This window comes from Leucopleurus acutus (assembly GCF_964270905.1).
Source record: "Leucopleurus acutus genome assembly, chromosome: 11".
Lineage (NCBI taxonomy): Eukaryota > Metazoa > Chordata > Mammalia > Artiodactyla > Delphinidae > Leucopleurus > Leucopleurus acutus.
This window is the reverse complement of record NC_139152.1, coordinates 18119309-18143146: the sequence shown is the minus strand read 5'-3', so window position 1 is coordinate 18143146 and position 23838 is coordinate 18119309. Positions and strand designations below refer to the sequence as shown.

At 38.9% G+C, this 23838-nt stretch overlaps 1 protein-coding gene across 1 annotated transcript; it reads left to right on the top strand.

Moving 5' to 3' along the window:
- Positions 1-6309: 6309 nt before the first annotated feature.
- On the top strand, positions 6310-21963 carry LOC309968314 (sulfotransferase 6B1-like; the record flags this gene model as incomplete). Its single annotated transcript, XM_082849523.1, is given in 8 exon segments — positions 6310-6454; positions 7982-8041; positions 8044-8095; positions 8097-8163; positions 11827-11953; positions 21492-21568; positions 21572-21586; positions 21760-21963. Coding segments are annotated over 8 exon segments (747 nt in total).
- Positions 21964-23838: the final 1875 nt, after the last annotated feature.

Here is a 23838-nt window from a genome sequence, read left to right as displayed (position 1 = left end):
TTCTGTGAAAAATGCCAGTGGTAGTTTGATAGGGATTGCATTGAATCTGTAGATTGCTTTGGGTAGTAGAGTCATTTTCACAATATTGATTCTTCCAATCCAAGAACATGGTATATCTCTCCATCTATTTGTATCATCATTAATTTCTTTCATCAGTGTCTTCTTTCTGCGTACAGGTCTTTTGTCTCCTTAGGTAGGTTTATTCCTAGGTATTTTATTCTTTTTGTTGCAGTGGCAAATGGGAGTGTTTTCTTAATTTCACTTTCAGATTTTTCATCATTAGTGTATAGGAATGCCAGATTTCTGTGCATAAATTTTGTATCCTGCTACTTTACCAAATTCATTGATTAGCTCTAGTAGTTTTCTTATAGCATCTTTAGAATTCTCTATGTATAGTATCATGTCATCTGCAAACAGTGACAGTTTACTTCTTCTTTTCTGATTTGTATTCCTTTTATTTCTTTTTCTTCTCTGATTTCTGTGGCTAAAACTTCCAAAACTCTGTTGAATAATAGTGGTGAGAGTGGGCAACCTTGTCTTGTTCCTGATCTTAGTGGAAAGGGTTTCAGTTTTTCACCATTGAGGACAATGTTAGCGGTGGGTTTGTTATATATGGCCTTTATTATGTTGAGGAAAGTTCCCTCTATGCCTACTTTCTGCAGGGTTTTTATCATAAATGGGTGTTGAATTTTTTCAAAAGTTTTCTCTGCATCGATTGAGATGATCATATGGTTTTTCTCCTTCAATTTGTTAATATGATGTATCACGTTGATCGATTTGTGTATATTGAAGAATCCTTGCATCCCTGGAATAAACCCCACTTGATCATGCTGTATGATCCTTTTAATGTGCTGTTGGATTCTGTTTGCTAGTATTTTGTTGAGGATTTTTGCATCTATGTTCATCAGTGATATTGGCCTGTAGTTTTCTTTCTTTGTGACATCTTTGTCTGATTTTGGTATCAAGGTGATGGTGGCCTTGTAGAATGAGTTTGGGAGTGTTCCTCCCTCTGCTATATTTTGGAAGAGTGTGAGAAGGATAGGTGTTAGCTCTTCTTTAAATGTTTGATAGAATTTGTCTGTGAAGCCATCTGGTCCTGGGCCTTTGTTTGTTGGAAGATTTTTAATCACAGTTTCAATTTCAGTGCTTGTGATTGGTCTGTTCATATTTTCTATTTCTTCCCCGTTCAGTCTCGGCAGGTTGTGCATTTCTAAGAATTTCTCCATTTCTTCCAGGTTGTCCATTTTATTGGCATAGAGTTGCTTGTAGTAATCTCTCATGATCCTTTGTATTTCTGCAGTGTCAGTTGTTACCTCTCCTTTTCATTTCTAATTGTATTGATTTGAGTTTTCTCCCTTTTTTTCTTGATGAGTCTGGCTAATGGTTTATCAATTTTGTTTATCTTCTCAAAGAACCAGCTTTTAGTTTTATTGATCTTTGCTATCATTTCCTTCATTTCTTTTTCAATTATTTCTGATCTGATGTTTATGATTTCTTTCCTTCTGCTAACTTTGGGTTTTTTTGTTCTCCTTTCTCTAATTGCTTTAGGTGCAAGGTTAGGTTGTTTATTTGAGATGTTTCCGGTATCTTAAGGTAAGATTGTATTGCTATAAACTTCCCTCTTAGAACTGCTTTTGCTGCATCCCATAGGTTTTGGGCCATCATGTCTCCATTGTCATTTGTTTCTAGGTATTCTTTGATTTCTTCATGATCACTTGGTTATTCAGTAGTGTATTGTTTAGCCTCCATGTGTTTGTATTTTTGACAGATTTCTTCCTGTAATTGATATCTAGTCTCATAGTGTTGTGGTCAGAAAAGATACTTCATACGATTTCAATTTTCTTAAATTTACCAAGGCTTAATTTGTGACCCAAGATATGATCTATCCTGGAGAATATTCCATGAGCACTTAAGAAAAATGTGTATTCTGTTGTTTTGGGATGGAATGTCCTATAAATATCTATTAAGTCCATCTTGTTTAATGTATCATTTAAAGCTTGTGTTTCCTTATTTATTTTCATTTATGATGATCTGTCCATTGGTGAAAGTGGGGTGTTAAAGTCCCCTACTATGATTGTGTTACTGTCGATTTCCTCTTTTATGGCTGTTAGTATTTGCCTTATGTATTGAGGTGCTCCTATGTTGGGTGCATAAATATTTACAATTGTTATATCTTCTTCTTGGATTGATCCTTGATCATTATGTAGTGTCCTTCTTTGTCTCTTGTAATAGTCTTTATTTTAAAGTCTATTTTGTCTGATATGAGAATTGCTACTCCAGCTTTCTTTTGATTTCCATTTGCATGGAGTATCTTTTTCCATCCCCTCACTTTCAGTCTGTATGTGTCCCTAAGTCTGAAGTGGGTCTCTTGTAGACAGCATATATATGGGTCTTGTTTTTGTGTCCATTCAGCCAGTCTGTGTCTTTTGGTGGAAGCATATAATCCATTTACATTTAAGGTAATTATCGATATGTATGTTCCTATTCCCATTTTCTTAATTGTTTTGTGTTTGTTATTGTAGGTCTTTTCCTTCTCTTGTGTTTCCTGCCTAGAGAAGTTCCTTTAGCATTTGTTGTAAAGCTGGTTTGGTGGTGCTGAATTCTCTTAGCTTTTGCTTGCCTATAGAGGTTTTAATTTCTCCATCAAATCTGAATGAGATTCTTGCTGGGTAGAGTAATCTTGGTTGTAGGTTTTTCTCCTTCATCACTTTAAATATGTCCTGCCACTCCCTTCTGGCTTGCAGAGTTTCTGCTGAAGGATCAGCTGTTAACCTTATGTGGATTCCCTTGCTTGTTATTTGTTTTTTTTTCCTTGCTGCTTTTAATATGTTTACTTTGTATTTAATTTTTGATAGTTTGATTAATATGTGTCTTGGCATATTTCTCCTTGGATTTATCCTGTATGGAACCCTGCACTTCCTGGACTTGATTGGCTATTTCCTTTCCTATATTAGGGAAGTTTTCAACTATAATCTCTTCAAATATTTTCTCAGTCCCTTTCTTTTTCTCTTCTTCTTCTGGGACGCCTATAATTCGAATGTTGGTGCGTTTAATGTTGTCCCAGAGGTCTCTAAGACTGTCCTCAGTTCTTTTCATTCATTTTTCTTTATTCTGTTCTGCAGTAGTTATTTCCACTATTTTATATTCCAGGTCACTTATCCGTTCTTCTGCCTCCATTATTCTGCTATTGATCCCTTCTAGAGTATTTTTAATTTCATTTATTGTGTTGTTCATTGTTGCTTGTTTCCTCTTTAGTTCTTCCAGGTCCTTGTTAAATATTTCTTGCATTTTCTTTATTCTATTTCCAAGATTTTAGATCATCTTTACTGTCATTACTCTGAATTCCTTTTCAGGTAGACTGCCTATTTCCTCTCCATTTGTTAGGTCAGGTTGGGTTTTACCTTGCTCCTTCATCTGCTGTGTGTTTTTCTGTCTTCTCATTTTGCTTATCTTACTGTGTTTGGGGCCTCCTTTTTTCAGGCTGCAGGTTCGTAGTTCCCATTGTTTTTGGTGGCTGTCCCCAGTGGCTAAGGTTGGTTCAGTGGGTTGTGTAGGCTTCCTGGTGGAGTGGACTAGTGCCTTTGTTCTGGTGGATGAGGCTGGATCTTGTCTTTCTGGTGGGCGGGTCCATGTCTGGTGGTGTGTTTTGGGGTGTATGTGGACTTATTATGATTTTAGGCAGCCTCTCTGCTAATGGATGGGGTTGTGTTCCTGTCCTGCTAGTTGTTTGGCATAGGGTGTCCAGCACTGTAGCTTGCTGGTCGTTGAGTGAAGCTGGGTCTTGGCGTTGAGATGGAGATCTCTGGGAGATTTTTGCTGTTTGATATTACGTGGCACTGGGAGGTCTCTTGTGGACCAGTGTCCTGAAGTTGGCTCTCCTACTTCAGAGGCACAGCCCTGACTCCTCGCTGAAGCACCAAGAGCCTTTCATCCACACAGCTCAGAATAAAAGGGAGAAAAAGTAGAAAGAAAGAAAGAGGATAAAATAAAATAAAGTAAGATAAAGTAAAATAAAGTTATTAAAATAAAAAATAATTATTAAGAAAATTTTTTTTTAAAAATGTAAAACAAAACCAAAATCGGACGGACAGAACCCTAGGACAAATGGTGAAAGCAAAGCTATACAGACAAAATCTCATACAGAAGCATACACATACAGACTGACAAAAAGAGGCAAAGGGGAAAAAAATCATAAACCTTGCTCTCAGAGTCCACCTCCTCAATTTGGGATGATTGGTTTTCTATTCAGGTATTCCACAGATGCAGGTACATCAAGTTGATTGTGGAGCTTTAATCCGCTGCTCCTGAGGCTGCTGGGAGAGATTTCCCTTTCTCTTCTTTGTTCGCACAGCTCCCGGGTTCAGCTTTGGATTTGGCCCCGCCTCTGCGCGTAGGTCGCCTGAGGGCATCTGTTCTTTGCTTAGACAGGACGGGGTTAAAGGAGCCGCTGATTCGGGGGCTTTTGCCCACTCAGGCCGCGGGGGCGGGGAGGAGGGAGGGGCATGGAGTGCGGGGCGAGCCCGCGATGGCAGAGGCCGGCGTGATGTTGCAGCAGCCTGAGGCACGCCCTGCGTTCTCCCGGGGAAGTTGTCCCTGGATCCCGGGACCCTGGCAGTGGCGGGCTGTACAGGCTCCCCGGAAAGGGGGTGTGGATAGTGACCTGTGCTCGCACACAGGTTTCTTGGTGGCTGCAGCAGCAGCCTTAGCGTCTCATGCCCGTCTCTGGGGTTGGCACTTTTAGCCGCGGCTCGCGCCTGTCTCTGGAGCTCCTTTAAGCAGCGCTCTTAATCCCCTCCCCTCGTGCACTAGGACACCAGAAAGTGTCTTGCCTCTTCGGAAGCTCCAGACTTTTCCCAGACTCCCTGGGGGGTAGCTGTGTTGCACTAACCCCTTCAGGCTGTGTTCAGGCAGCCAACCCGAGCCCTCTCCCTGGGATTTGACCGAAGCCTGAGCCTCAGCTCCCAGCCCCGCCCGCCCCGGCGGGTGAGCAGACAAGCCTTTCGCCTGGTGAGTGTCGGTCGGCAGCGATCCTCTCTGTGCGGGAATCTCTCCGCTTTGCCCCTGCACCCCTGTGGCTGTGCTCTCCTCCGGGACTCCGAAGCTTACCCCCTCTGCCACCCGCAGTCTCCGCCAGGGAAGGGGCTTCTAGTTTCCTTCACAGCTCCCACCCACTGGTGCAGGTCCCGTCCCTATTCTTTTGTCTCTGTTTTTTCTTTTGCCCTACCCAGGTACGTGGCGGGGGCGGGGGTGGTTTCTTGCCTTTTGGGAGGTCTGAGGTTTTCTGACAGCGTTCAGTGGGTGTTCTGTAGGAGCAGTTCCACGTGTAGATGTATTTCTGATGTATCTGTGGGGAGGAAGGTGATCCCCGCGTCTAACCCTTCCGCCATCTTCTTCAACTCCATTTTTATCTTCTTCAATTAGTTCTTTGACAATTGACCTCTACTTTTTTGTGGTCAACTAAAATGCTGATTATTTCTTTGTTGGTGTGCATTTCTTTTTAATGTTTAGACGAGCAAACAAAAAAGATTCAAATGTGGTTCATTGAAGTAACTGGGCACTTCATTGCTATATCTAATTCAATCCAGAATATTAACAATATTGGTGACAGAAGCTAAGAATGACTCAAACAGGAGTTTATTAGTTCAACCAAAAAACTTCCTGTGTACATCAAAGCTCAAGATTTTTGTTTGTTTGTTTTTTGCTTGGGTTTCCTGATTCCCATATTATCTTTTGTAGTTTTTATTTAAAGTATTTCCTGTGGGGTTTGTATTTAGTCACAAATTTATCTGCCAATTCCTAGAAAAATTTATATTTTCTTACTCCATTCCTCTTTTCTTCCTGAAATGCAATACTAGCTGCTTCCTCTACTGTGTGTTAATATTAGCCAGAAGAAGCTCAATTTTCCCAGTCACTTCCACAATGATATAATCCATATAGCCACTAAAAGTCTCTCCTTATTTAGGACAAAGGATTTGATGAACCCTAGTCCCTTAATATAATGATTACACTCTGATAACTTGATAGCTGTGTATGTAAACTATCTGAGTCAAGTTGGAGGGAATATTTTGTAACATGTGTTATCAGCAAAATTCAGATAACATCATTTTCACAGTAGCCTTTGGCTCAGTTATCATTTAAAAATTACTCTTGTGAAGAATTGCAAAAGGTATATATATGTTCCTCTGATTGGAATGTCAGCTCAGTGATTACATTGCCAGTGAGCTAGGATTAAAATCAAGGACAACCCTTGCTCTGTGCCTTGTGTAAAGTTAGTGTTTAGTAAATACTTTTTGATTGATTTGATGAAACATGACATCCGAGAGCCAGTCGAGTGTTCTTCATAAATTCAAGGGAATCCTCTTTTCTACTATGTCTTCAGAAGAACTTTTAAATTCCCTGGATTCTTCTGAGACAAGAGAAGATGATGTGTTTCTGGTGTCCTATCCAAAATCTGGTAAAGCTTATTTTAATGTATTTTATAATGTAGAAAAACAATAATAATAATACACATAATAATAAATTTTATCAAACATTTATTTTTCAGAATTTTTCCACAGGAAATTAGAGTACCTTAAATGCTTATTTTAATGAAAAATCTTGACATTAGAAAGCCAAAAGATGTGCTCTGAGAAAATTCAACTGGAGAAATTAGAGCTTTACTACACTTTCGTTTCTGTTTTATTCATGAAGGCATACAGATGTTAATACATATAATAAGCATAATATCTATAACATTATGAATTCTCTTCATACTTTGAGCCAGGCATAGTGATAAATAAATAGTTTTTGTTCAATTTGTACTTAATGATTGATTTATAAATAATTGTTTTCTTCTGGGCTGATAAGAACAGGTGGCTAATTTATACCATATACAAACAACCATATTTAAGGCTTCCACTGGACGTTTTGGTGCCTATAAATTGACATCTTCCACTAGTTGCCAGGAGGTCCCTTTCAACAACACAAAGCTGTGTATTCTCTCTTCTTCATCAGAATAAATCAGTATGTTTAATTAAAATAATGCAAATATCACTACTATAGGAGTCACATTTATATGACTATTATAATTATACATATTTAAGACTTATTAACATTATAATCTAAAATTTTCTTAAATTTAAAACATATAGTGTTAAAGAGAGCACTGTTTAAATATTTAGTCAATTGTAAATTTGTTGATATTGTATCTAATTGGACTTACAATGAGATAAATGGAAACTAGGCCTCATTTAAACCCTTTATGGGCATTGCTTTCAAATTAGTGAAACACCCTCCCCAGCCAAACTTCTGCCTCTTCGCTCCAATTTACTGTAGTCTACAGCACTGGAGCATATCTTCATTTGCTTTAGGTAAACATAAAGTGATATTTCTTCCAGACTTCATGGTAGTAGGTATGCATCTCCATGACATTTGAATATGGCATTCGTTCATTGTTCAAATGCTTTGTTTGCGCAACTACTCTGTATTTGCATACAAACAAAGATAAGATTCTGTGTCTATATTCAAGGGGGAAATAGGGAGACAGACATGAATGCAAGCAGTGGCAACTCTCTTCTGGTGTGTGCTGCTTCCAAGGGACAGAAAGAGAGAGCAATTCTGAGAGGGGAGTGGGGATTCAGAAGACAGATTTTAATACAGCATGAGCTTGCAGGACCGGTAGGAATCGTGAATGAAAAAGATCTGTGTGTTTGTGAATTAGAGAAGGTACTAGAAGTGAGTGGTAACATAGAAGAGTATTTCAAGCTGAGGAAACAGTATATACACTTTTCATAACTCTTCATGCTCTTTAAAATGTGATCCCTCCTGTAAAGTGAATTAACATCTGAAAGGTTTCAACAGGTTTCAGTTGGTGTCAAGAGGTGATAACTATTTATAATAAAATTAATGCATTCATTGCTTTTATAACCTCATACTAATTTTCTATATTCATTTCGAGTATCACTTAATTATAAAATGCATTTCATTTTATTTTCTTATGAAGGCACTCACTGGATTGCAAAAATCATTGAGAATATTACCAAGGCTAGAATAACCCTAACACCTCTATTGAATTGGGAGACATTTCTAAATTTGAAGAGCTAAAAATATACTGTGAGAAGAGTTATCCCACCGCATTTGAACTACAACGTGCTACCAATGAATATTAAACAAAAACAATGCAAGGTAAGTTCAATGGTTAAGGGCAGAGGCTGGGGTTACACAAACCTGCACTTGGATTCTTGCTGTGTCACTTTCAAGCTATGTGACCTTTGAAAATTGCTGATGCTCTCTGAGCTTTGGTTTCCTCATTTAATACAGGGATAATAATATTCATCTCATATAGTGTGATGAAGATGAAACAAGATAATGAGTGTATAGGTGTTACCACAGTATCTAGCTCATAAAAAATTATTATCTTTCAGTAATGAAAGAAATCTGAATCAGTATGTCAACTGTAATTACGCTAGACAATGTCTTATTCTATTCTGAATCTGGTTTGAGTCATTTTACTTTAAATATTGATGTCTAGAGAAAGAAAAACTGCCTTAATAATTTTATTTTAATTATTTTATCTATAATTTTTGCAAAAGATTATATAGGAAAAGAATAAAAAATAAAACTATAATATAAAACACTAAAGAATATTTACCTCGAGCCGTTTTTAAAGTCCCCACATTATTATTTTAAGTTACTTCTGGGACTTCCCTGGTGGTGCGGAGGTTAAGAATCTGCCTGCCAATGCAGGGGACACGGGTTTGAGCCCTGGTCCGGGAAGATCCCACATGCCGTGGAGCAGCTAAGCCAGTGCACCACAACTACCGAGCCCACGTGTTGCAACTACTGAAGCCCGCACGCCTAGAGCCTGTGCTCCACAACAGGAGAAGCCACGGCAGTGAGAAGCCCAGGCACCACAAGGAAGAGCAGCCCCCGCTCGCCGCAACTAGAGAAAGCCTGCGTGCAGCAACAAAGACCCAACAGAGCCAAAAAAAAACCAAAGAAGTTACTTCTAATTTTAAAGAATATCTCTATCTTCATATACTTCTTATTCAAATTTGTTTTCATGGAGAAATGCATGATCAGAAAAAAAAGAGAATAATATTTGTAAAGCAAAGGCAAGATACATGTGTCCACTGTGAACAATTTCCCAGTAATGAAGCCTCTTTATACAATGTCAGCCATATTCTCAAAAAAACAAAAAAAAACCCTACCAAATGTGCATAAATTGAAGCAGATCTTCCGATGATTATAACTCTGCGACCACAGTGTTTCCACGTGCATCATATCTACTCTTCCACCCAAATAAAAGTAGACACAGTGAGAGGCAAATGCCGTGAAGTTTTGTTTTTATCCCAAGCAAATCTATCAGAACAGGTGAAAGTATACTAACCTGAGTACATTTTGACTCAACGGAGCATCTTCATTTCAAACAGACTGTCTCTGAGACAAGGAGAGAGAGATTTGGGGAGGAAAGGAGTCTGATAAGCTCAATTACCCTTACTCAGGGCAATACAGTAAAACTGATAAAAAAATGCTACCAGGGATTAGGCTGTGCTTTATAAACATTACAACAATGACAAGAGTAGGTACTTTTCCTCTTATAAGTAAAGAAACTGAAACTCAGATAGGTTAGGGTGCGTCTTAAAACCACCACACTAACAGTACAGCCTGAAGGTACAATCATTTCAGTGTGACCCTTAATGGAGACTGACACTGTCTGGTTGCCCTTGGTCTCCCTAGAGGATGACCTGTCCCCTCTTGTTGATGGCCACGCCCTGAGAGCTTGGGGGATGGACAAGCCTTAAATGCCCCAGGAGGGCCAGTCAGAGAGTAAGTTCCTCCTCCGATCTTTCCCTATCAGCTCTTGACCCTACTTGGCCTCCTATATTTTATTTCTAACCTTTGTCTCTCCTTTTATAATGTTTCCCAACTTTCTTACGTGAAATTTATGTTTTCAGCTCATTTCATGATAAGTTAATATTTAATTTTTTAAATAGAATTTTAATTTTTTAAAAAATTTAATTTTTTAGATATTTAGTTAATATTTAATTTTTTCTCCAGAGTACTATTCTGCCTTCCCTTCATATCCCTCAACCTCCCCCTAATGTTTCTTACAGTTTCTTAGAGTACATCCTTGATGTGTGTGTGTGGTTTTTTTTTTAATTTAATTTTATTTATTTTTTTATACAGCAGGTTCTTATTAGTTATCTATCTTATACCTATTAGTGTATATATGTCAATCCCAATCTCCCAATTCATCCCATCACGCCCCCACCGGTTTCCCCACCTCCCTTGGTGTCCATACATTGTTCTCTACATCTGCGTGTTTATTGAGTGTAATTGACATATAACAGTATATTAGTTTCAGATGTATGACATAGTGATTCCATATTCATGTGTATTGCGAAACTATCACCACACTGTCTACTTGACATTCGTCACCATGCGTAGTTACAGAACACATTCTTTTAACCTCTTTTGGTAAAATATGTGTTAATGGGTTGCACTGCCCTTCCCACTAGATCGTACTGACATGCAACTTTGAGGGAGGGTTCTCCAAAGGCCCTAAAATTTCTTCTCTCTACCAAAAAAAAAAGTCTCCATCTGGATGTCTAAGGTTTAAAATTTGGCCATTTATTCCTTTTTGTTAAGGCAGTGGGTTTTTAAACTGTCATCTCTGGGCCTTGGGGTTTTGTGAATCTGTTCAGGAAGCTTAGGGCATTTAGAGGAAGCCTGAGGTGCTGGGTTACTCCACAATTATCTCTTGGGATGAAGAGAAGATAATGGTGGGGTTAAAGGTGGCTCTTCATTCCTGCGTGTCATGGTCTTTGTGTATCTTTCAAGTAAAGAGCAGCAGATGCTGTGCATTAGGGTCACAACCTGGACTGTGAACACAGTAGGGAAAGATATGTATTAAAAATGACTCAGTGAAAACTTCCTTATCTAAGTAAAATGCGTCCACCTTGATTTTCACTTAAAAAGCAAGTAGAGTATCTGTTACTCAAGCGATGCTGACCATGATTGAGGACAGTCCTATTACATCCAGACTTCTCACACTGGTTTCCGGAGGTTTCTTACATGCTCCTAAAGCTCTCTGTACTTCGCTGTTATAACCTTCGTAACACTGCACTGTCAAGAGTGTGTTTAATTATCTGCTTCCCTCACTTGACTGCAAGTTTTGAGAGGGCTGGAATCATTTCTGTCTTGCTCATTATTCCTTGCCTCTGGAACACTGCACACTACCTGGTATACAATAGGTACTAAATTAATATTTATTGAATCAAATTAACTTACAGTTGCAGTATTTGTATAAAGTGGGAGGGTATCACAGATTCCCTGCTCTTTGGAGGATCAAATTGTACAAAAAGGAATTCCAAAGCATTCTTCTTCCTATAAATATGAACAATTTGTAAGAAATCTTCTTGTATGTAAATCATGTTTTGTAATACATGGATATTAAAAAATTAATCTCGTCCTTCAAATGAGTAGGGTCTCTCAAGTCTGCCCCTAAAATATTACTACAAATTTTGTCACATAAATTCAAAAAGTGTGGTCAGTGGGCTGGCAGCATCAACATCGCCTGGGAGCTTGTTAGAAATGCACAATGCCAGGCCTCATCCTGGAACTTCGGAATGAGAATCTGCATTTTAACAAGATCCCCTGATGATTTTTATGCACCTTTTGCACCTTAAGTTTTGAGAAACACTGGTCTAAGTCTGTGTTTAATAATCAGCTGAAGCTACCAAAAAGTTGTGACTTGCACAGGTGAGTTTGGCTGCTACTTTCTTTTAGGAAATGTTTTGTGTTGGGGCTATTTCCCTCCAAAAATAAATGGATATTTTTTTTAACATTATCTACATCACTAGGAATCCAAAAGATACAGCTGTTTCACTCTTCCACTACTACAGAGAGAACCCTAATCTCCCTGGCATTGAAACGTGGCATGAATTGTTTGAGCTGTTCCTAAGAGGAGATGGTAAATACAACAATGATTTTTATTCATAATATACAGGGAATATTTCTGCCCAAAATGAAAGCATTTTCCAAAAGTTCAAATGAATCCTAACTGCCTATTTTCAGAAATAGATTTGAATAGATTATTCTTTTACTTCTTCTAAGCAAATTCTTTCTCACTTTGCTCCCTCACAGTTTTTCTAATCACCAGTGGGTAGTAAGTACGTAAGAGCAATGACTTATTAGCTGGTTTTAATGTCTTCAGAACAGATTAATTCTGATCAAGCATTTCTTTTTTTCATATACCATCAGTCTTTTCAGTGAAGTAATTATTCACTGATTAGAGTACAGTGAGATACAGCTGAAAGCTAGACAGGTAGTTTGAAACATGCCTTATATATACCTGCACAGAAAATAAAACAAGTCAAACAGTACACACACACACACACACACACACACACACACACACACACACACACACCAATTCCCCAATTATAACAAAGAATTTGCCATCTTAACACTTGGCAGAAAGTAATTTATTCTGAAAACACCACAGTGATACATCATTTGTTGAGCTGCGCAGCACATGCTGGGCCTGCCACCATGTGTGACCTTTGGATTTATTCTTTTTTCCCTGACTCAGTGGTGTCTGGAGCACTTAAAGAAAACAAAACAAAACAAAAACTCTTCTGAATTCCCAAGGCTTTCATTAAACAAAAATAATATACCAAGATGATGCAGAGTCTAGAAGAGACATGATTTAGAAATGGTGTGTTCCCTGAGGATCTTCTCTCTCACTGGACTTAATCGCTACTTTCACTATTTTACTTGCAAATTGTTAAGCTTTTACTTCTTAATTTAAGAGAGGCCACAGCAAGCATAACCTTAACATGAGGACATTGGAAACTCACCAGCAACAGGGTTTTGTTGTTGTTGTTTTTATTTTTGGCTGCGTTGGATCTTTGTTGCTACGCAGGCTTTCTGTAGTTGCGGCGAGCGGGGGCTACTCTTCGTTGCCGTGTGCAGGCTTCTCATTGCAGTGGCTTCTCTTGTTGCGGAGCACGAGCTCCAGGTGCATGGGCGTCAGTAGTTGCAGCACGCGGGCTCAGTAGTTGTGGCGCATGGGCTTAGTTGCTCCGTGGCAGGTGGGGTCTTCCCGGACTGGGGCTCAAACCCGTGTCCCCTGCATTGGCAGGCGGATTCTCAACCACTGCGCCACCAGGGAAGTCCCAGCAACAGGGTTTAATATTTTGTTTTGCTGTAATCCCTAAGGAAGAATATACTATGCTCACACTGTTTCAACTCCTCTTTCTATTTTGCTCCCTATCTAATGGCACATATTTGATAGAACCATCAAATTTCAGAAATGACAGGTATATTAAAGGTCATCTGGTTAAAACACCCACCTGATGTTTGAATCACCTTTACAACATCCCCAGGAATTGTAGAGGCTAAGCTTGAACTTCTTACCCTCGACAACAAGTTCACACCCCTCCCTCTTGCCCCAAAGCAACACATTCAATATTGGTACTGCTAAGATGTTTTTAAAAATCTTACCATGTGATATAGATTGTGCACGTACCATGTGATACAGCCATTCAGCTAAGTGCTATGCAAACACGATCTCATTTCATCCTCACTAGAACAAATGAGGTAGATCTTATTATCCTCACTTTACAGGTGAGGGGAATGCAGGCCTTGGGAGGCCAAATATCTTATCCACAGATGCATAACTAATAAGGAGGAGAGCCAAGATATAATTAAGTGTGAGCTCCAAAATCTTTGCTCTGACCGCTGTGCCTTAACTCATCCAGCAAAAAAACTGTCCCCGATCATTAATTCATCTTCCACCTGATCGCCTTCTAAATATTTGAAGATAGTTAGCATGCCTCACTCTGCCTCAATTCCATTTTTGGAATAAGCAGAGTTTAAATACATAAATTATTTTTTAAAAAACAGATTTTGAGTCTGCTTTTCCTCAAAAAAAGAAAAGCTGTGTTCATCCCCAACTATTACAGACTGGTTCACCACCCCTTAGCACTGCATGAGCTCTCCTTTGGCGAGATCTCTATTATTTTGTCGTGCCGGAAGGCAAAGCTTCCTCTGGGTATGGTCTGGCTAGGGCCTGCTCCTGTTGTAGAGATGGTTTGTCTATGAGGGCAGCCACAACCCAGGCCACACGCAGGGAAGCAAACCAGCTACCACGGAGCATCCACCTTTGCTACCATTGTCAGGAGTCCTGGCAGAATATCTGGGAAGGGCCGAGTGTAGTCAGAAAAAATATTTCAGATGATTCTTTCACACCTTCTTAGCTGAGTTCATAGGGATTTGACTTGTAAGTATTCTACAGTCACGTAATCCAGTCTAGGCCAACTGTGTCACAAGACGAATAGTCACTGAACCGCTAAAGCTTTAGTTAAATTTATTTGAGTGGTAGCTTCCCTTTTTACTATTTATAAGATAGGGTATTTGTTTTCCTGTGTGTGCGGGGTAGGGGATGTTTGTATGTATGTGATTGAGTGTCAGGGATGTTCTTCAGTGTCTATTTGAGGGGAGGGTTATGTGCAAATGACATGATATATTAGAAAGAACAGGCTATGGAGACAGAAGAACTGGGATGAAGTCCTAACTCTATTTTATTCCCTGTATGGCTTTGGACAAGTAGCTTAGCTGTTCTGAGGTTCAGATTCCTAATGTAGAATAGGACTAACAAAACTATCTATTTTGTAGAATTATTTAGAGGTTATAATTATGTGATGGCTAAAGTTTCCTGTAGAAACCTACTCACTTATTCTATTAAACGTAGACATTTAAACACACACAGACTTACATAGTTTCACATTAGGGTGGAAATGTTACAAGTAGATATTTATCCAGAAAGATTAATTTATGACTGAGGCATCATGATACCCTGTACCCAATTCCAAACCATAAACATAAATACACATGATATGACAAGACAGGACAGTAAAGGTATACATAGCTACACATTTGTCTAATCATTTAATTTTCTCTTTCAGTTTACAAATACGCTTTAGGTTTTCAAATTACATAATAACTATGAATTGCGTTCTGGCAATATCCTGACAGATTAATCTCTCAATGCAATATTAGCATTTTACTTTTTCCCCCTACAGCCCCCTGTCCAGTTTTATATTAGAACTGGAGACAACTTTAGAACTTTATATTTCCTAGGCCACTTCATCCCAGCGAGTTTTGTTTTCTGCACAGTTATCTATCATCAGAGTACTTTCTAGAAACTAGAAACTAAGATCCTCATTATAACTGGATATAAGAGTAGGGCACAGGGTTTGCAGGAAATGTGGGAGGTTTGAAATAGCTGATGTGAAGAATAAGAGAATGTGTTCATGCAGGACAAATAGGTTTGCCAGGCAGCTCTGGAGCCCTTAAAGTTGGAAAAATGAATTTGCAGTGGTATAAATACATAGAGTTGTGTAAATTTCTTCAGCAGAACTCAGCAGCAAGGAGAGAGAGGAAGAGAAGAGGAAATGCTTTAGTTTAACACTGGGTGCTTTTTGGTGGTTGAAATAAACAATTAGAGGGCAAATAAGAAGGTATTGGCAAGTCAGTTGTTGAGGGGATGAATAAAAGGAAGAAAGTGAAAAAAATGGTCAGAATAGGAGATTGTAGAAGCTACCCATTAAGATTTTGGTCGAAAATCAGAATCTTCAGTGACTGTGGGAGAGAGATCCCAAGGCTGATTTCTGACTGAGACAAGGATGTCTCAGTAGTATATTCAAAAACATGATTCCCAAAGGAGCCTGGATTCTGTAGGAGGGAGGCGTTCTAGAAGTGGGTGGGAAGCAGTGAGATTTCTGACTCACTCTCCAGACCCTAAGACACACGGGTTGGTTGAGAAAGAGCAACTTCTATTTAGGGGCATTTCAGAGGAATGAGTAATTTTGGATAGCAGAAGAGGGGCCATCCAGGCATATGTTAAGGCCAGGAGGTGGTGGAATAATTCTGTAATTTCGTGAACAATGTGCAGAAAAACATTTTCCATTAAAGGAATATTTCAAATCTGTTTTAGAAGCTGTATTTTCTTTAAAGCCATAGGTCTACTCATGACCTAGACAATGAGGATTCTGATTAAAAAATGAACCAAAACTGTAATTCCCTATATTAGTAAGGAAGCCACAGGTAGTGAATTTCTTTAGATTCTTTTGGCTGGCTTAAGTCCTTTTGGAACAAGGTGGAGAATAAATTAATTAGTCATTAGAATAGCTGGGTCTCAAATTATGATCAGGCTATTATGCAAAGTTTATTCTTAAATCTATTTTGGGCATGTTGGAATATATTTCCTACTGAAAAACCATAATGGACAAGGTCAATTACATCTAATCACTGGGCATGGCACTGGGTCTCTATCCCTCCTCAGCCTCCTGGCTATAGAAGCATGGGCTCCCCTGACAGTATTGGGAGCTTCCATAGCATCAACAACTCTAGGCAGTGACATTAATCACCAGGGCTGGGCTGTAGCTGCTGAGGGGAGGTGGAGAGGCGGGTTGAGACTATGAGCATAGTCTGGGGTTCTAGAGACTTCCTAAATTTGAGAGAAAATCAATCTTTCTCCTACCATGTGTTTTGTGTCTTGGAAAAGGTTGGCCATTCTTAGAAGATAAACTTCTTACCACTGATATGGTAATTTGGGTAATTCTAAGATAAAGTATTATGTAAGTCATTGAAATAGCAGTGAGATTGCTAGTAACTGAAGTTTGTATCAGGGCAGCTCTTCTTGGCACCGATTCTTATTACATAGTCTTCTGGGCCCATGGAGCAGAAAATTGGGCTAACACTATAATGATACCACTGTAGTCCTGGAAATTCTTGTTTTAAAAATACATTATGGGACTTCCCTGGTGGTCCAGTGGTTAAGACTCTGTGCTCCCAGTGCAAGGGACAAAGGTTCAACCCCTGGTCAGGGAACTAAGATCCTGCATGCCATATGATACAGCCAAAAAAAATGCATTATTTTTTTGCCCTTTGCTTCCCCAGGAGCTGAAGTCATGAAAAACTGCAGTTGGTTTGGAGTTAATTATACTTCAATTTATTCAAAGATTTAATGTCCTAAATGTATAGCACAATGTTTGGAAGACAATAATGGCTTAATAAATGTTTATTAAAATGAATCAGCAGTCAGCAGATCTTCAGGAAATCACTAGTAGAGTAGCTCTTTTATGATTGAGGCATTAGCTAGTATTAAATCTTTGGATGATAAGGAGATGTCGACAAAAAATTAATCAGTAGCCTAAGAAAAAATGGAAAATTTTATTTAAGCGAATCTGAGGATTAAAACCCAGGAGACAGTCTTTCAGAAAGCTCTGAGGACAGTTCCATCCGTTAGAGGTCAAAGCACAGTTATATAAGTTTTGAGACAAGGGGTTATATGTCAAATGACGTATTATCGATAGATCTACATGTACAAAGTGAGTCATGAGTCATCGTGACTTCTTACAAGATTAAGAAGGAATGTTTTCTCCTAAGGATGTTTGGTTAATGCAGACACTCTAAAGGGGAGGGGGGAGCTCCAAACAGGCAGAGAAAACTTTTATGTTTAAATTTTTCTCATCTTGCCATAAAATATGAATTTTAATTCATCAATTTCCTGCTTTTGATCATTAATCTTTTAATAGAAAGCATTAGGTAATCATATATTTGGTCCCTTGATGCCAGGGTGGTTGCTTACCTAGCCTGAGTCCACCATGTCCCTTGATGTCAGGTCTTAATAGCTCGGTTCTTGCTTTCCTTTTAGGGGGTTGTACTAGTAAGATATATGGCAAAGAGTAACAGTCAATTCCAAGTTGTCCAATAGGACTGGTGCCAATTTTACCTTGCATGTGCACTGTGTACATTCATTAAGTTATAGAGAACTATAGATATGATAGTTTCAAGTTTAGATATCATTATCTTAGTAGAAGTTGATACACAGCTTGAGAGGCAAGAAACTATCGCTTTATAAATCACACAAACTGTAGTCAAAATTGCCAATAGGAGTAACAATGTCATTAGTAAAGACTGAAGCCAAGATCTTCCTAAACCAAACCATTTCCCTTAGATTGGGAAGAGGATCTTTCATAGGGGAAGTTTGATTCTTCATGTGTCATAATACAGGTCACATTAGAAGACCCATCAGGTATAAAAACCCAACATTTAGTATGTTTTATAGCACAAGTTCCCCCCCAAGAAGCAGTTAGAATATCCAGGGCCATGCAATCCTGTAGGACTACTTTTCTCATCATGGAGACTTCCAAATTGAGCAAGCTAATGGCTTGATTATTATCATTCAAAGCTTGCTGAGTAAATTTTGTTAAAGCCTACATGTGATTAATGATATCTTCTATCCCTAGTGAAGACAAGAGTGTCACAGCCAAATGGTCATACCATTGGAAAACTCATCGAAACCCAGCATGCTCACATTAAAGGCAGATTGGCAGGGGCTGTTTCAAGGCTTCCTGTAAGTGACCTTGAGCCCAAAAGAAATCAATTGTGCATCTTCCTAACCAACCTGGGGAAAGCCAAGGCCATAACCTTGTTCCATAAATCCACTGCTACCCAGTATTTAGCATTTAGTGTAAAGGAGTATTTATGGCCAGGTTCAGAACAAGTGTCATTAGTTGGTCAGGTAAGAGGGTCTCACTTATTGATACTGGTGGTAGCATTAGCTTGCATGAAACTAGAATTTCTTTCTTCTAAAATAAAATTTCTAAGAGCCATCCAGTTAGCATCCTGGAGAAAATAAATCTACCAAGGTAAACTAGGAGTATTGGATACAGGCAGTTGGCCACAAACACAGCAATTGGATTGACTTTTTCAAACTGGAAAACAATTGAGTCCAGGGAAGAAATACATTTGGTTCATCAGTAAAAGTATGAACAGCTATCAGAGTAATTGCTATATGAGCCTTGTCCAGCATCTTGGGTCAGCTGTCCACTTCAGATGTTGTCTTCTCATCCTGGTCTGGTAGTGATGGTCTTAGTCAGGTGTTACAAACAGGATTTGCAGTTCATTCAGGAGAGGAGGCCTGATAGGGTTCTTCCCAACGTGGCTGTAAAGATTCCTTTAACTGACGTCTTTTCCAGAGTGCACAGTGTCCTGGTTGCAGGTCATGGGGCATCTATTCTTCTTCCAAAGATAGGTTACTGTGATAGTAAGTTTCAGAAAAGTCTTTCTGGTAATGTAACACAGCAAGAAGGAGCCGTCTGAGAAGTGAGTCTTAGGTGGTAAATACAAAAAATCTCAAAGACAACAACCGTAGAACTTAATGTCCACTAAAACATGATTTTTTTTTTGTAAATTTATTTTATTTTATTTATTTTATTTTTGGCTGTGTTGTGTCTTGTTTGTTGCAAACAGGCTTTCTCTAGTTGCAGAGAGTGGGCTTCTCACTGCGCTGGCTTCTCTTGTTGCAGAGCACAGGCCCTAGGCGTGCAGGCTTCAGTAGTTGTGGTGCACAGTCTCTAGAGCGCAGGCTCAGTAGTTGTAGCGCACAGGCTTAGTTGCTCCACGGTATGTGGGATCTTCCCGGACCAGGGCTCAAACCTGTGTCCCCTGCATTGGCAGGCAGATTCTTAACCACTGCACCACCAGGGAAACCCAACATGATTTTTTTCTATGTCTACTAAAATTACCCTCATTTCTACCAAATGTAGCCAAATTAAGACTAATTTATTTGCAAAATAAGTCTGGTTTTAATAAACTCGGCTTGATTATTTACATAAGTGTAATTGATCATACAGGTTCTTTTAAGGTGGCTCTGCTGGAACTTTTTATAAAGAATATCAAATTGAACTTTAAAAAGGCCTCTCAAGGCCAGGAAAGCCACACCAAGGGCTTGACGTCAGATTCCACCTATGATATCTATAGATTTGGATGGACTCCTCTCTTCTCTAAGTCCCCCAAATATCCCAAGATTCCTACACCTGCCAGGAGGCAGCCTTTCATATTCACCTGATAAAGCTGCTGGGAACCTAAGAGTTTCCAATTTCTGGAGGGGTCATGTAGAGAGAAAAGATAAGTATTTCAATTCTACTTACAAAGGTACAACTTACCAAATTGCTGTAAGTCATAATTAGCTTGAAGGGAAGGGTTTCCTTATAGCTCAAAACACAGATTGAAAACCAGTAATATTTCAGACAAAAACTAAAAAATTATAACCATATTCATCAATTTGTTCAGTCCTATGTGACTAATCCTTGATCTTAATCTTCTGTTAACAGTTTTATTAAGCTATCAGATTTTCCATTAGATTTCTTTAATTTCTTCAGTTCAGCAGTATAATCTGAAAGCTATCAGAAACCTGTACTTGTCAGAAGGTTCCTCCTGTGAATCTTGAAGATGAAGCATTTTTGCAAAAGCATCAGAGTACAAACAATAACTGTCTACAAATGACAAAAGATTTAAGAAGCCACAGTTAAAGATCTGATTACAATGCAATTGACAAAGAAACTTGGTTATTGCTGTGGCATACAACATTTTTTTTTTTTTTTTTTTTTGGCTGTGTTGGGTCTTCGTTGCTGTGAGTGGGCTTTCTCTAGTTGTGGCGAGCTGGGACTACTCTGTTATGGTGCGCAGGTTTCTCACTGTGGTGGCTTCTTTTGTGGAGCACGGACTGTAGGTGTTTGGGCTTCAGTAGTTGCAGTGCGTGGGTTCAGTAGTTGTGGCTTGTGGGCTCTAGAGTGCAGGCTCAGTAGTTGTGGCGCATGGGCTTAGTTGCTCTGCAGCATGTGGGATCTTCCCAGACCAGGTGTTGAACCCATGTCCCCTGCATTGGCAGGTGGATTCCTAACCACTGCACCACCAGGGAAGTCCCATTTTTAATATTTTACTTTTAAACCCTGGAGATTTTTAAGGCTGTCAATTTAATGAAACGATAAAGGAATAATATCAACTACAGAGAAATCTCTAAGACTGTATTTTTCAGCTTTGAGCTAAGGTAAGTGAACAGAATTTGTTTTGAGGATGTTTATAAACTTTTTGTACTAAGAACTTATCATTATGAAAAGCATGTCATTTTACAGGAAGAAAATGATAAATTCTTATGCTTTCCCTATTTCTCCCAAGATCCAAGGTAGATATCAAAACACAATTCTTGGGAAAATATGTATCTTTGTAGTTCTGCTGTCACTGTTTTGTTTTGTTTTTTTGGCCTCGTGGCTTGTGGGATCTTTGTTCCCTGACCAGAGCTGGAACCCGCGCCCCCTGCGGTGGAAGCACAGAGTTCTAACCACCGGACCACCAGGGAAGTCCCTCTGCTGTCACTTCTGATGATAAAAGAATATTTACTAAAAATAAGAAAAAAACACCTCAGCCTAATTAAAAGAGGGGGTCATCCAGCTTCATTTCACAATATTATATTTATTTGAAATAGTGAAATTGAGCTCTCTGAAGGAAAACTCTTGCCCTCCGGAGTCTAATACATGTGTGCCTTACTTTGACTACTTCACTGAAGTGGGAAGAACCCAGGGATGCAAAGTGATAATGTTCAATGAAAGCTTTTTTATAACATTTAATATTAGCACAACAATTCACTTTTCTTCTAGTCGTATATGGATCCTGGTTTGATCACGTTTTAAGCTGGGAAGAACACAAAAATGCTAAGAACATTCTAATTATATCCTAGGAAGAAATGAAGAAAGCAAGTCCTTTCTACCATTTCAACGATGAAAATTTAAGTAGAATTAAGTTAAAACAGGAAATCAATCAATGAATTCCGTTTTCAGGTTTCAGAGAATGAATTTAGTGTTTTGATGAGATATACTTTTTATTTATTTATTTATTTATTTATTTATTTATTTGCTTTTTGCTCAGGATCCTTCTAAAACCATAAAGAAAATAACTGCTTTCCTTGGTTTAAGCATGAGTGATGGTGAAATTAATCAGATTGCTTGGAAAACATCATTCACTGAAATGAAAAATAATACAGCCAAAGAAAACTGTGATCCAAATCATACCATCTGTGCCCTCACATCTAATAGGAACCTGGTATTTAGGAAAGGTACGTCAGAGATGTGATGCTTTGTCTGGGCTTCCATCTGGAAGTAATTGCATTTCACCATTTTTAATCTCTCATTTCACCTTTGTACACCCCATACCTTGCACAGTGGATTGCACATTGGCATCCCTCAGTGAATGTTTATTAAGTTTATTAAGTGAAATTTTTGAACTGCATTCTTTCCAGACGTTGACATTCCCAGGCCCAGTTAGGAACCAATTGAAAGATAGACACAGGTGTCAAACAGATAGAAATGATAAAGCTATGTGAAGAATGTGCCTCAGGTCTGCAGACTAGTGTGATTGCTAATAACTAACCCTGAATTTTACAAACACACTCATTTAGTCACAGCCGCTCAAATGCAGTCCTGACCCCCGCTGGGGCAGGACACTTAGAGCATGGCACAGAGTGGTACATGACTCATGTTTTCTCCAGGAGAGAGAAGAGAGCTGATGAGTGTGACCAGTGCATTTTCCTAACCTCACCAATCAAATAACTCACCCTGCAGGAGTAAGGAAGGGGTGGAGAGAGAAGCTGGGATTGTTATCTAAGGATATCCCTCTGCATGGAAACACAGAAGAAAATAAATCTTCTCCACTAATTCCTGACGTTTTAGAAGCAGGTTGGGTACATCTGGATATAGAATTGTTTTGAAATCCATGTAAATTTTAATACACATCTGGGGAGAAAATGTTTTAACATTTTTCAGATTTTTCATAACTTACAAAGACAAAATTCTTTGTACTTATGTACTCAGGTTTCTTACTAAAAACACACATTTATTTCCGTTCTTTGCCTCAACTGAATATAATTACTCCCAAAGCAAATGCTGGCCAACTCATGTAAATCAGATATTATCTTAACTTTGCAAATTACTTTTATCCTTTTTTGTGGTTCATTTTTTATTTCCTGATAGTTGGAAACCCAGGGCTAAGAGAGAGGAGAGAATTCAATTTACCAAATGTTTATTAATAAACTATTTTCTAAAAACTAAGTTTCAAAAATTTAATAAAATACAGACCTGTCATTCAGAAGATCATAATCTAGATGGTAATACAAGGTCATAACAACCATACTAATAGTATGAGCAAATGTGAATAGCAACATGAGTAAGGGAGAGAAAATATTTGCCTAGCAAAGTAGTTGAGGAGATCAGATCTGGGACTGGAAGCCTGAGCAGGATTTTACTAGGAAAATGACAAGGAAGAAATATGTTACAGCAAGAGCTAACAGCAAGAAGAAAATCTCAGAACCACCATGGAATTAGAAGGTATTTTCTAGAAGGAGCAGGTAGTCTCATGTGCTAAAGTAGTATATGATATGTGAAGCAGAATGAGAGAGATAAAGACTGTGGACAGAGAGCAAAGGCTTTGATGGACATCATGAGGTCTGTTTGCTGTTTTAAGAAGGGACCTGACAATGGTCAGACCTGTGTGCTAGAAAATCATAGAGTCAGAGTGGAAAATTGACTAGAAGAGGGTGAAAACAGAGGCAAAAAGTGCAGTTAAAATGTTGCTGTAATAGTACAAGTAAAGAAGCATTGAGGGTCATAATTCGGGCACGGGCAGCAAGCTACTGTTGGGTGCAGCTCGGCTGAGAGGTCAGCTTAGGAGGCATCAGCAGACTGTGGAATTAGGTACAATTGTTCAGGGTGAGTGGGAAGGGCTAGTGAAGAAATGGATAGAAGGGAGAGCCCTAGGGACCCTGACATCAACAGCCCAAGACAAGCCAAGAAAAGAAATCAGCCAGAATTAGGAAGAAAACTAGGGTCAAACATGACCATTTATTTACCATTTGTGAATTCTGGGAACGCAGTTTCTATAGTATTGGGGATGGAAGCCACATTCAGGAGGGGCTTAAAGAGATAAGAGGCTAAGGAGAGGCGTAGAAATGAA